The sequence below is a fragment of the Drosophila subobscura genome, chromosome A (assembly GCF_008121235.1).
Source record: "Drosophila subobscura isolate 14011-0131.10 chromosome A, UCBerk_Dsub_1.0, whole genome shotgun sequence".
Lineage (NCBI taxonomy): Eukaryota > Metazoa > Arthropoda > Insecta > Diptera > Drosophilidae > Drosophila > Drosophila subobscura.
The window spans coordinates 4,385,451-4,398,098 of record NC_048530.1 but is presented as its reverse complement, the minus strand read 5'-3'; the positions used below and the strand labels follow the sequence as shown (position 1 = coordinate 4,398,098).

The 12,648-nt window shown below is 42.2% G+C and overlaps 2 protein-coding genes and 1 long non-coding RNA gene across 4 annotated transcripts in view; 1 reads left to right on the top strand and 2 right to left on the bottom strand.

Moving 5' to 3' along the window:
* Window positions 1–1,917: 1,917 nt before the first annotated feature.
* LOC117892679 lies at window positions 1,918–3,120 on the bottom strand. Its single transcript, XR_004648736.1, has 2 exons — window positions 2,892–3,120; window positions 1,918–2,456 (listed from the first exon to the last, which is right to left on the bottom strand). It is a non-coding gene; the product is annotated as an uncharacterized LOC117892679 (long non-coding RNA).
* A 4,615-nt stretch (window positions 3,121–7,735) lies between these two features.
* Window positions 7,736–12,648, bottom strand: part of LOC117903836 — a 33,036-nt gene continuing 28,123 nt past the window's right edge. Inside the window, exons 2-4 of the mRNA XM_034816288.1 lie at window positions 10,550–11,042; window positions 8,684–9,694; window positions 7,736–7,822 (exon numbers count right to left, since the gene is read on the bottom strand). Of these exons, the coding sequence (XP_034672179.1) occupies window positions 9,511–9,694; window positions 10,550–11,016 (651 nt within the window). The 5' untranslated portion in view covers window positions 11,017–11,042 and the 3' untranslated portion in view covers window positions 7,736–7,822; window positions 8,684–9,510. The remainder of the gene's footprint in view (window positions 7,823–8,683; window positions 9,695–10,549; window positions 11,043–12,648) is intronic.
* LOC117903839 lies at window positions 11,505–12,213 on the top strand. Of its 2 annotated transcripts, none has more exons than XM_034816293.1 (2): window positions 11,505–11,603; window positions 11,654–12,213. In XM_034816293.1, the coding sequence occupies exon 2, from the start codon at window positions 11,753–11,755 to the stop codon at window positions 12,152–12,154; it is 402 nt and encodes a 133-aa protein (XP_034672184.1). In that variant the 5' UTR covers window positions 11,505–11,603; window positions 11,654–11,752; the 3' UTR covers window positions 12,155–12,213. The 2 variants fall into 2 exon arrangements, with proteins under 2 accessions (XP_034672184.1, XP_034672183.1); XM_034816292.1 differs by having other exon boundaries at window positions 11,511–11,603; window positions 11,669–12,213.

Genomic DNA, 12,648 nt, shown 5'->3' with positions numbered 1-12,648 from the left:
TGATACTAATTGTACTGCCACATACTCGAGCACTCGTACAAGCTGTTTCTTCTGCAGAACATTTTAAAGGAAATGTGTTCATCGGGGAGGAGCATCGATAAGAAAATCAAAATTTGTTTACAGAGACCTCTGTTTTTCTACTCACTCATGTGAATACTTATTCAGTGTTTTTGATTTCCATGGAATCAGAATCGGCGACTGCTGGGAATGTCGCTGAAAGTGGATCGCCATCGCGCATAGAAAACTTATTTTCAGTTGCCAGTCCGCTTCTACGAATGTGCCACAAATTGATGAGGCATCTGTTCCCGTTATATTACTCGATTATTCAACGATTTGAGGGTATGGTCGGTCTGGTAGCATCTTTGAGACTAGCACAGGGATCCATGAATGAGCTTACATGCATTTACCACTTCCCTTATAACTCTTAGTAAAAATAATGAAATTGTTATCTTTTGCAATCTTTTAATCTGTTTTTGATTGGCGTAGGTCAAGTTATGACTCACATCACCATGTCCCATGGTTTTTTCTGGCCAAGTTGTTGTGAAGCAACCTGTTGGGTGCGGTACCATCATACCAAGCTCGCTGTCGCTGTCGCTGTCGAACACGTTGCGTTAAGATGGCAATAAAATCAACAAGTTGTTCTCGAAAGCTCTCACTTGGTCCACCCAAGAGAATGAGAGACAGAAGGTGCAACAACGTCGAACCGAACCACGACTGGCAACATGAGCAAAAATTTTCCCAAAGAAAAACACAACATGCCACATGCAACATGCTATGCTGCACGCAACACGCCATGGGTCTGCCCAGGGTTGTCGTCCTCGTAAATTTTCGTAGGGGTTTTATTTTGCACCTGCCCAGAGGAAAACGCTGAGGATGTGATCAAACCTATACACGGAATACACAGCTCAGTTCTGCGGAAAATCCTCAAATGGTCCCACTACCATAAGGAGGACGAGGCACCCGCTTGGGTGAACATGAACAACCCCATCTTTGTGCTGAAGATCGAGCTGGAGACCAGCTTCTGGAACTATAGGTTCCTACGCCTAAATTTTGATTTCTTCAGCTTCTTGCGAGCTCTGATGCCAAGATAAATATTCCGAGTTCAACATTGTTTTGTATTTCAATTCCCACTAAAAGCTTGTCGGGGCTTTAATAGCCACTGAGGTGTTGGTGCTTGGAATTTTGGAAGCTTTGCTTTGATTTGAAGCTTTTTTTCCACTTTCAAGACAGCTCTGCGGAGGGGCTTTTTGGCAGCTGATTATATTGCAAGTTTATTTATTCCTCCCCCCCACCCCCTAACAATGTGTGTACTTTTCAAAACTTTTCATTCATGCGAAAGCTTCAACATGCAAGCTTTAAGTTTGCAAATACAAAAGTACAAGGAAAGGAAAATAAACTTAACGGGGAAAGCTTTATGTGAACAGTTAAAGCTTTTGAGCTTTAAAGAGAGAGCTAGGAGAAATCTTCTAGCACAGGATTTTGTAAATTTCTTCGCCGACAATTAATCATTTGAGTTGAATCTTCGATTTATGTATACATACATACATACATAAGTATGTATATGTGTGCGTACACACATTTACATAATTCTTGTTTGTTTTTGTATATTTGTTATATTTAAAACTCTTAGAAACATTTAATTAATTTAAACATTGATTGCTCTTGCGTTGTGACAATAATATACTATATAATCGATTTGTCAATATGTATGTAAACGTATAGTTCATTCAATAAATATATCTTCTACATCATTTTGTGTATTTTACTCTTCGACATTCACTTCTGCCTTCTGCATTTTGCTCCACTTGCTTGCCTCTTCTGCTAATCCATCTTCGTCCTGTCTTGATTGTTGATTATTATTATTGACTACGTTTAATAATAAAAAAAATTGTCTAGTATTTTGTTTTTATTCCATATTTCCATATATTTTTATATATGCGTATATACTTTTTTTCTTCGTCGTCCAGCGACATTTTTCCATCAAGTCGAATAGTTTAAGGAGACTCTTATGATTTTTGGGTTATATATTTGGCTCGTTTCATTTAATCGGGTCATACGCTCCGATGGATATTTCCCAATATTTCCGTATTTGTTTAACAACGAAAAACCGAAATGGCATTTGTTCTTTTCTTTTACAGAAGCAAAGTTCATTCTATGTACAGTCTAAAGCTTATAACAATAAGGTTTTATCTCCGTTTAGATACACATACAATAAATATACTATGTAAGCAATAACAACATCAAGACTTGTGTAAAATAAAACGCCTCCGCCTCAGACACTGTGTGGCATCACGCTGTGGCATCAACTTGCGCTTAACGCTAAATTCATTTCTAGTTTCGGGATTGGTCTATAATTTCAGATAAATGTTGAATGTTCTATTCGAATCGAAACTTGGAAACTCTCTCAGTTGTTTTGGCTTGTTTTGGTGGATTTTGGTGGCTGTTTTTTTAGCTGGCTTAAAACAAGTGGAGGAGCGGAACTGGAACTGAAAGAAAGCGAACGAACGGGCGACCCAACAAAATGTTCGACCCAACAAAATGTTCGCTCGCCCGTTCGTTCGCTTTCTTTCTGGCAAATCGGTTGGCTTGGGTCTGGCTTCGCTTGGCCTCCAAACTTCCTTTTCTGGCTGCCCCTTTGTGTGGCCTTAATTTGCGGTTTTTTTATTTTTTCGTTTGTTTTTAGCATTTAGTACTTTGATTATTTTTGTACAAATTATTTCTGTGGAATTGGCACAATTTTCTTGTTTACATTTTTGCAGCATAGCAAAAAAAGAACCCAAAAGGTGACATCAATTGGCGCAAATTTCTTTTTACCGCACACTCACTTGAAAAACAACAAACAACAAAAAAAAAGAGCAAGCCAGAGATTGGATCTTGGATTTGTACGTTACGCTTAATTTTCTCTATTTTTCCTCAGATTTGCCTCGAATTTTGCAGTTCGTTGCGGCTTTGCGGCTTTTCGACTTTTCGACACACGTTGAACGTTGGAATCTTTGCGTATCGTATGGGGGGGAGTTACTTTGCCACGCTGGCTCTGACCGTGTTCACGACAACGACAACGCTCCGGAGCGTCTGGAGCTCCAACCGAGTAAATGGGGCGGCAAGGCCGTGCCCGCTTCAAATGTTGCTGGCAGCCCCCCAAATGTTGCTTGCAAATCGTCCACATGTTGCCAGAAGGCAAGTGTACTGCGGCAACTGGCGGTAAAAAAGGTATGGACAACAGGTTGGACGCCCAGCTAAATACGAGGGAGGCCCAGCCGCTGCTTACCTTTTTTCTCACATACTCTTGTGATTGTGATGAGATCGAGCAACAGGTGAGCCAGCGACGTCGCTAGGGTGCCAAAGAGGGTAAGTAACTATGGTATTTAGTGTGAGTCTCCCTTCTGGAAGATTCCTTCCTTAGTGCCATTTCGTCTTTGCTGCTCTGATTTACCTGCTTTTTGGGTCCCCTGAGCTTGGGGCATCTTGGATAATCTCCCCTGCCGCGTATGTTGCTGGGCCGTTTTCCATACCTTTCCATAACCAAGATGTTCGTTCAAGCTCAGTTTGTTCGAGCTCTTTATGACTCAGATTTGCGCTTCAAGCGTGAGTTTTGAGAGAGAACTTTGCTCTGCCGTCGAGCGCCGCTCGAGACGCAGCCAGCCGGCTCCCAGCATGTTCGAGCATCATTTCGAAGGTTGTGCGCAACAAGCCGGCTCAAAACGCAGAGGCGTGGTTTTTTATGGCTTTACGGCTTGGTAGGGGGGTTCGGCTCGTGGTCAGAAACAGATCAGCACAGCACGTTGCACAGCGCTAAAATTCTTGGCCTTGGCAATTCAGGCCGAGAACATGCTCAACTCAACGAATAAAACTATCTTTGGACTGCTTTTTTGTATTTTTTCCTCCAGTGACCTTTGGCCCAGCCATAAAGCACTGCCAAATGCGTGAAAATGCATTGATATTGTACTGCCACATACTCGAGCACTCGTACAAGCTGTTTCTTCTGCAGAACATTTTAATGGAAATGTGTTCATCGGGGAGGAGCATCGATAAGAAAATCAAAATTTGTTTACAGAGACCTCTGTTTTTGATTTCCATGGAATCAGAATCGGCGACTGCTGGGAATGTCGCTGAAAGTGGATCGCCATCGCGAATAGAAAACCTATTTTCAGTTGCCAGTCCGCTTCTACGAATGTGCCACAAATTGATGAGGCATCTGTTCCCGTTATATTACTCGATTATTCAACGATTTGAGGGTATGGTCGGTCTGGTAGCATCTTTGAGATTAGCACAGGGATCCATGAATGAGCTTACATGCATTTACCACTTCCCTTATAACTCTTAGTAAAAATAATGAAATTGTTATGTTTTCTAATCTTTTAATCTGTTTTTGATTGGCGTAGGTCAAGTTATGACTCACATCACCATGCCCCATAGTTTTTTCTGGCCAAGTTGTTGTGAAGCAACCTGTTGGGTGCGGTACCATCATACCAAGCTCGCTGTCGCTGTCGCTGTCGAACACGTTGCGTTAAGATGGCAATAAAATCAACAAGTTGTTCTCGAAAGCTCTCACTTGGTCCACCCAAGAGAATGAGAGCCAGAAGGTGCAACAACGTCGAACCGAACCACGACTGGCAACATTAGCAAACATTATCCCAAAGAAAAACACAACATGCCACATGCCAGATGCAACATGCCATGCTGCACGCAACACGTATTGCAACACAGCCATGGGTCTGCCCAGGGTTGTCGTCCTCGTAAATTTTCGTAGGGGTTTTGTTTTGCACCTGCCCAGAGGAAAACGCTGAGGATGTGATCAGACCTATACACGGAATACACAGCTCAGTGCTGCGGAAAATCCTTAAATGGTCCCACTACCATAAGGAGGACGAGGCACCCGCTTGGGTGAACATGAACAACCCCATCTTTGTGCTGAAGATCGAGCTGGAGACCAGCTTCTGGGACTATAGGTTCCTACGCCTAAATTTTGATTTCTTCAGCTTCTTGCGAGCTCTGATGCCAAGATAAATATTCCGAGTTCAACATTGTTTTGTACTTATTTCAATTCCCACTAAAAGCTTGTCGGGGGCTTAGCAGACTTTTAATAAATAGCCACTGAGGTGTTGGTGCTTGGAATTTTGGAAGCTTTGCTTTGATTTGAAGCTTTTTTCCACTTTCAAGACAGCTCTGCGGAGGGGCTTTTTGGCAGCTGATTATATTGCAAGTTTATTTATTCCTCAAACCAACCCCCCCCCCCAACAATTTGTGTACTTTTTGTAGCTTTCATGCGAAAGCTTCAACCTGCAAGCTTTAAGTTTGCAAATGCAAAATTACAAGGAAAGGTAAATAAACTTAACGGGGAAAGCTTTCTGTGAACAGTTAAAGCTTTTGAGCTTTAAAGATTCTACACATGAATGCTAGGCCACGCTGTTAATTTAAGGAAATCGTTTTCTTTATTTAATTGTGTATGCAGATGATGCCTCAATTGGCGCTCGCTTACATCTACTATAAGTAATCGTTATAATAAGTAATTTTAATTTTAATTTCTGTTGTGTATATTCCATTCTGCGGGGCTCACTTGCTCACTGCTTTACTTCATTCTTTAGTCATAATTATTAAGTACATGGATAAAAGTAATCTTTAAGAGAGTTACACACACACATACAGGTGAATTATTGCTAAGACAAAACTCTGACTCTCCTCTCCAGACAACCATTGCCAGCCATTAGGATCAGATCAAAACATTAAATGGAGACATGATGTAATCATCCTAAACAGATTCGTGGCGGTATTTCAACAGCAGTCCAAAGTAAACTTCAAGACAAACTTTCAGCTGATGTACAGAATGTAATGCAGCCACATAATTGGTGAATGAGTAAAAAGAAAGTTGTGTGGGAAAAACCTTTTGTGGAGTACAGTTCTTAGAAGGATCATGTTCTTTTTCTTCTATCCAATTACGAGTATTTCAATTGCCACATCAGAGAGCTAGGAGAAATCTTCTAGAACAGGATTTTGTAAATTTCTTCGCCGACAATTAATCATTTGAGTTGAATCTTCGATTTATGTATACATACATACATACATATGTATGTATGTATATGTATGCGTACACACATTTACATAATTCTTGTTTGTTTTTGTATATTTGTTATATTTAAAACTCTTAGTAACATTTAATTAATTTAAACATTGATTGCTCTTGCGTTGTGACAATAATATACTATATAATCGATTTGTCAATATGTATGTAAACGTATAGTTCATTCAATAAATATATCTTCTACATCATTTTGTGTATTTTACTCTTCGACATTCACTTCTGCCTTCTGCATTTTGCTCCACTTGCTTGCCTCTTCTGCTAATCCATCTTCGTCCTGTCTTGATTGTTGATTATTATTATTGACTACGTTTAATAATAAAAAAAATTGTCTAGTATTTTGTTTTTATTCCATATATTTTTATATATGCGTATATACTTTTTTTCTTCGTCGTCCAGCGACATTTTTCCATCAAGTCGAATAGTTTAAGGAGACTCTTATGATTTTTGGGTTATATATTTGGCTCGTTTCATTTAATCGGGTCATACGCTCCGATGGATATTTCCCAATATTTCCGTATTTGTTTAACAACGAAAAACCGAAATGGCATTTGTTCTTTTCTTTTACAGAAGCAAAGTTCATTCTATGTACAGTCTAAAGCTTATAACAATAAGGTTTTATCTCCGTTTAGATACACATACAATAAATATACTATGTAAGCAATAACAACATCAAGACTTGTGTAAAATAAAACGCCTCCGCCTCAGACACTGTGTGGCATCACGCTGTGGCATCAACTTGCGCTTAAGGCTAAATTCATTTCTAGTTTCGGGATTTGTCTTTAATTTCAGATAAATGTTGACTGTTTTTTTTTTGTAGATATTTTCTATTCAAATCGAAACTTGGAAACTCTCTCAGTTGTTTTGGCTTATTTTGGTTGATTTTGGTGGGTGGTTTGAGCCGGCTGAATATAAGTGGAGAGGCTAGGGCTAGGAGGAATCGTGACTCGAACTAGAGACTGGCTGCCTTGCTGGGCCGGGCAAGCAGCGAGCCAAGTTCAAACATATTTTAGATGGCAATTTCCAGGGTACTCGTATTTGTGGATATAATATTTTCAGCTTAAACTAGGGATTTTTAATTACATGTATTTTGTATAGTTTTACTTTACGGATTTATTAGTATTTTTTTATTTGTATCTTTCTGGTTTTAGTTTTTAGTTTTTGTTTTTGTTTTTGTTTTTGTTTCTAGGTACATGGTACATTTTCAACTCTCTTGAATTTTGATTGCTCTTGTTGATTGAATCAAACGAAGGATATTTTTTGTTTTTTCAGCTGGAGAAAAAATGATAAAAGATCAAAAAACACCTGAGGATTTGCACGTTTTGATTGAATTGATTTGAGTTTCAGATCCATAGATTTGTATGTATTGTATGTATGTATGTATATAGTCTGTGGGGCTGTTTGTCTTCATTTTCATTTTCATTTTTGTAATTGGTGGTTTTTGTTTTTCCATTGCGGTGGTTCACAAATTTACACAACACCAAAAAAATGAAGAGTACTTTTAGCTAAATTCTAAGTAAATAAATGTTTGTCTTTCTGGTTTAAGTTTAGTTTAGTTTAGTTTAAGGTTTCTCACTAAATATTTACTAATTTATCAATTCCTGAATATACAATATATTGATTTAATTTCATTTTATATCATAAGTTATTGGGGTTATGCATATCATATAGACTCGTACTCGTGTGTAGATGTTTTTCTTTAGTCCTTTCATTTGCATGCAGCTTTTACGCATTTGCCAAGCGAACCTGTCAAATAAATAATTGTTTAGAAAACACAATTACATAATTAAATGTATGTACATATGTACATATGATTGGTGCTTGGATGATTTATGGCATGACCTAAAATATTTGACATGCGCTTCATTTGTGTTGTCTAATTGGTTTTTCCCAAAAGCATCTCTGAACAGAAGTTTAAATGTAGATACTTGGGTACTTTCACAGAGGCAGCTGGCCAACGGCAATCGGCAAAATTGTGCCCTATTTATATTGAATTTTGATTTCTGATCGATTCGTTTCAGCATGCCAAAGGCGTTCGTGGGTGCGGCACACAAACGCTTCAATTAAATGCAGTCGACCAATCGCATTAAATTAGCTTTACTGGCGTTGGCATTGCCATTGTCAGTGTCATTGATGCAGCTATTACTGCAGAAAATTAATCATACGCCACGTGGCAGCAGCCGGAAAATACAAAAAACAAAAGTTTAAAGTAGTGTGGTCAGTGGATGGATGCTGGGATGTTGAGCAAAGCAGTTAAGTTCATGGTAGCTGCGAGATAGCCTCGCTTGTTGCCGCCCTCGTCCTTGGCCCCCATTCCGCATGCCCCCCCAATGACGCGTCGTTCATGTGGCATGTCCTTGTGGCAAGGTTGCATTTCATTATGCATGTGCGTGAGTGTTTTTTATGTGCAGCGCAGCTCCCACCAGCAGCACTGGCGTGTTCATAAAAAGTGCATGCACAAAATGGACAATGCATGAAATGTGCAAATAAAAAAAGAAATAAAATCAAATAAGTTTAAAATAAAAATAAACCATCCGGTTGACAGGCAACAAACACAAACTGTAATTTTCCTTCACTTATTTGTTGGTTCATCGCATCGAAACTCACCTTGAAAGCCAATTCACGTCAGTCCATAAATAGCTTTTGCATCGCGGAAGGTTTTTGTTCAGGTTTTGCGCTATCGTTTTGCGCTTTCGTTTTTATTTTTGTTTTGATGTACTTTTTAGAGCAGTTTTTGGCTGACGTTTCCCTTTTAGTTCCTTGGCCATTTGTTGGACAATTTGTTAAGCTGAGTCTGCTGTCATTCAGGGGCTACCGAGGATGCTTAGACGTGGCACACTGCACAGGTGTTAACCGAAAATTGCTGCCAATCAAAGCGGCCAATGGGGCGGGGCGTTTTTCTTCTTTCCTTCACTTTTTTTTGTCATTTTATGTTTGCGTTGCGTTTTGTCCGTTTTAAACTGCTCTCTATCCCTATCGCTCACTCTCTTTCTGTCTCTTTTAAGTGCAGTTTTTCACTTTGGAATTTTTGGCTTTTTTCAACAGTTTTTCTTGCTGGATTTGAGCGGTTTTCGCGGTTTGTTTGCTCCTCGCATGATGCGCCAGCCGCGAAAACCAATTTCCCAGAGCAAGAAGCAGACCGAACAGAACAGAAAGAGAGAGAGAGAGAGACAGAGAGTAAGAGAGAGAAAGTGTGTGGGAGGTAGGCATACCAGAAATGTTAATAAAGGTCCAGTTCGAGTGGCACAGTCCCAGAATGTTCATTCGTATATTTGTTTTTGTTTGTTTGTGTTTGTCCATGTGCGTGTGTTAATATTGCTCAGTGTCCGACCGACCAACCCTACCACCATCCAATCCAATCCATTCTAGCGTCCGTGTCCGTGCGTGTTCACTGTCCGCTGTCCACTGTCCGCTGTCCGTTGTCCTTTGTCCGCTTATGTCTGCACGGGCACATTGCTGTCGGCCTCCTGGAGCACCGGCGCTGTCCAGACTCCACTGCCGCTGCGCGTCTTCCGCTGCTGCACAATCCCGTCCATTATGTCCAGCTGCAAGTTGTGTATGCTGCCGCGATGGTCAGTCAGGGGCGGTCCAGCGATGACGCTACCCCGACGACTGCCACTGTGAACAAATAAATAACTTGAAATAGATGTACGTACACAAAAAGTGACAGAAATTGTTTCTGTCAGTGTAAGGTGGTGAAGCTGGAGGCTGGAGGCTGCCTGGGTCTGCGGTTATCACTTTTGCATAAATTACAAAATTATTCCCTGGGACACTTTTTCCCCACTTTTCTCGTGCGCTTTGTTGCTATGGCCATCTGTGGTCGTAAAGTGCGTTGAGCGTTTAATGGACACGTGACACGGCAAAATGTAACCCACCACAGGGAAGGGCTGGGCAGGGCAGGGCAGGGCTGGGCAGGGCAGGGCAGTGCAGAATTCGCACAAAGTCAAGCCACAAGCCTCGGGCATGTGGGTTGTTCGGTTTGCAGCTGATACTGGTCAGAGAATTCGCTTAAAAAAATGTACAAATAAGCGATGCAATCATTGGGATTATGCTGAAATTGCAGTCACATTTCAATGCCAAATCGATGAACTGTAATTTCATTTGGCAATGGCCAGGCCCACTTTATGATACTGTCAATATGCCCCTGCAGCAACTCCACTTGCTCCAGCCTCCCGGCAGGCAGCAGCCCCATTAGGGTACCAGCATTTTGATGTCACAGCACCAAAGCTGCGAAACAGCCGGCGGCAGAATTCAATTAGGCCAGACCAGGCCATGGCACATGGAGCCAGATACCAGCGGAAGAGAACCAGAGAGATGGAGAGTTGCACAGACAAAAAAGGGAAGTGGACAGCGGATGCTGTGGTCTCGTGGCACTCAGCTCCCCTGCTGCCCCTGCACTTCCGCTCGCTAATGGGTCCTGCCCGAACACACCCCACTCCAGTTTGGCTGACCAAAAGGGTATCTAGAAATTACCTGATCGAAGCACCGGAAATGGATTCGCGACGATTGCGTCCGAAGAGCGTTGGGGGCACGGCCGAGATGGTGACCACCGAGTGACGGCGTCCACCAACGGGATTTGTCTTCTGCGAGAGCGTTGCCAGAAACTCCACCTCCTTGGGACTCAAGCCGCCAGTCTCGCCGCCCGCCTCGGACAGCCGACGCACCTGGCTGGCCGTGATGCCTTCGGTTATCTGCAGCGATGGCAGCGAATGCTTGCGCCGCTGCTGCATGTCAGGGAAGGGGCAGAGCAAATACGGATTCACCGGCGAGTCCGGTTCGGAGTCATCGCTATTCGTACGCCTGGTGGTGGCCCCCGGATCGCAGCCACCGGCCGCACCCTCCAAATCATCGCCATCCTCGGGCGCATGCGACTCCTCGACGACAATCAGCGGCTCCTGGGTGCTCAGATTGAACACCGGCGTGAACGAAGATCGACGCATCGTGATCTGAGCTGATCCAAACAAATCTGCAAAGAAAAGAGTTCTATTTAATTTACATTTTTATTGATTTTCCACACAGAAATACGAGTATGACCCGTCCAGCCACACGATTTCAAATCCAAATGGAAAATGGATTATGATTTGCGCTGGAAATGGAATTCATTTTAATTGGTGGATAAGTGGATTACAGATTAAAAAGAAACCATTGTCAAGCGGAGGTTGTAGCCAATTTAATGATTACATCAGCGGGATGAGCCGACAGGCACCACATTTCAATTGAAAATGAAAATGAAAATGCGTGCGTAAATTCTGATCAAGTTGTGAACTCATATGAAATGAACATTATGTAGAGTCAACTAATTGTTGCATTATCTTTGTGCTTGTAAACACCAGCTGGTCAGCTATGAACACGAGGGGCCCAGTTGCATGCTTGACGAGTTGTATAAATGAGACTGGGCACTGGCACTGGCACTGCAGTTGCAAGAGAAGAGAAGAGAGCTTGGAGAGCCATGTACTGCACGGGCCTCACCGTATTGACTGCCTTTGTCTGCATTTGTCAGCTGGCGGCATCGCTGAATGCCAAGGCGGTTAGTTTGTAGGAAGCTGCCAAGCGCAGAAGCATGGAAATTAACATCAGCATTTTACTTTGTAGAAGTCGTGGACGTACACGCTTCAGGAGACGAGCTGTCGGAGCAGCGACGAGAGCATCGTTAAGGCCGAAACGCGCATCGAGCGCATGGGCCGTGGCGAGTTCGGCCTGAGTGGGTCCCTGACCCTTGCCGTGCAGCTGCCCGAAGACATGGAGGTGGAAGTGCTCGCCTATCGCAGCACAGACGGCGGCGCCAATTACAAGCTGCAGCCGTATTCGCTGCCGCGCCAGAGCATCTATGCGGCCATCAACAGCTTCTACAAGGACATGATCATGGAGAGTGCCGCCAATTGCTCAAACTTCCCCCAGTTCGAGGACAAGCTGACGGTGCTCGAGCCACAGAAATTCACATACGAAAAGTGCCAGGTGAGCACCGATGCGTTTCCCCAATACGTGCCCGATGGCTTCTACAAGCTCAACTTTGTCACCTATGGCCTGGTCGAAGTCGTCTGGGAACTAATCATAACCATCGAAAAGAAAACCTTCTAGACACGCGAGACCCGAGAAGACCCATTTACAGAACGAAATGCTTCAATTCAATTTAAATATTAAGCCACCATTTTTTTTTGTTATTGCCAATATTAAATAAACTATTAGAAGTCTTAGATGAAGAGATGAAACCATTACGAAATTTGAGTTGCTTGTAATGCTGCAAATATCAAATTGTCTATCTATTTTATTCTTTGTTCATTTGCCTTTCACTTTCTAATTAGTTCTGGTTCATTATGCGAGTATCTATCGTATTTCAGTCCCCTGATAGTAGCGCACAAAGCGAATGTCCAAAAACAAAGCACCAGTCCTGACCTCCATAAAAATGGCTCAATTAACTCAATTGAATGCAAAATGAAAGCAAACAAAAATATGTAGAAATGTGCACACAGAAAAGGAACCCTTTCTGGTTTGCAGAACAATAGCCAGCCTTCCCCACCCACACACATACAGCATGCAATTTTGGGAGGGGGCAAGTACTCGTATTGGGCTGA

What these genes read in the sequence shown, in the direction of transcription:
- LOC117903839 (XM_034816292.1), top strand. Translation starts at nt 11,526, where the DNA reads ATGTACTGCACGGGCCTCACCGTATTGACTGCCTTTGTCTGCATTTGT. An exon ending in CATCGCTGAATGCCAAGGCG is followed by an intron (nt 11,604 to 11,668) that starts GTTAGTTTGTAG and finishes TTTACTTTGTAG; the next exon opens with AAGTCGTGGACGTACACGCT.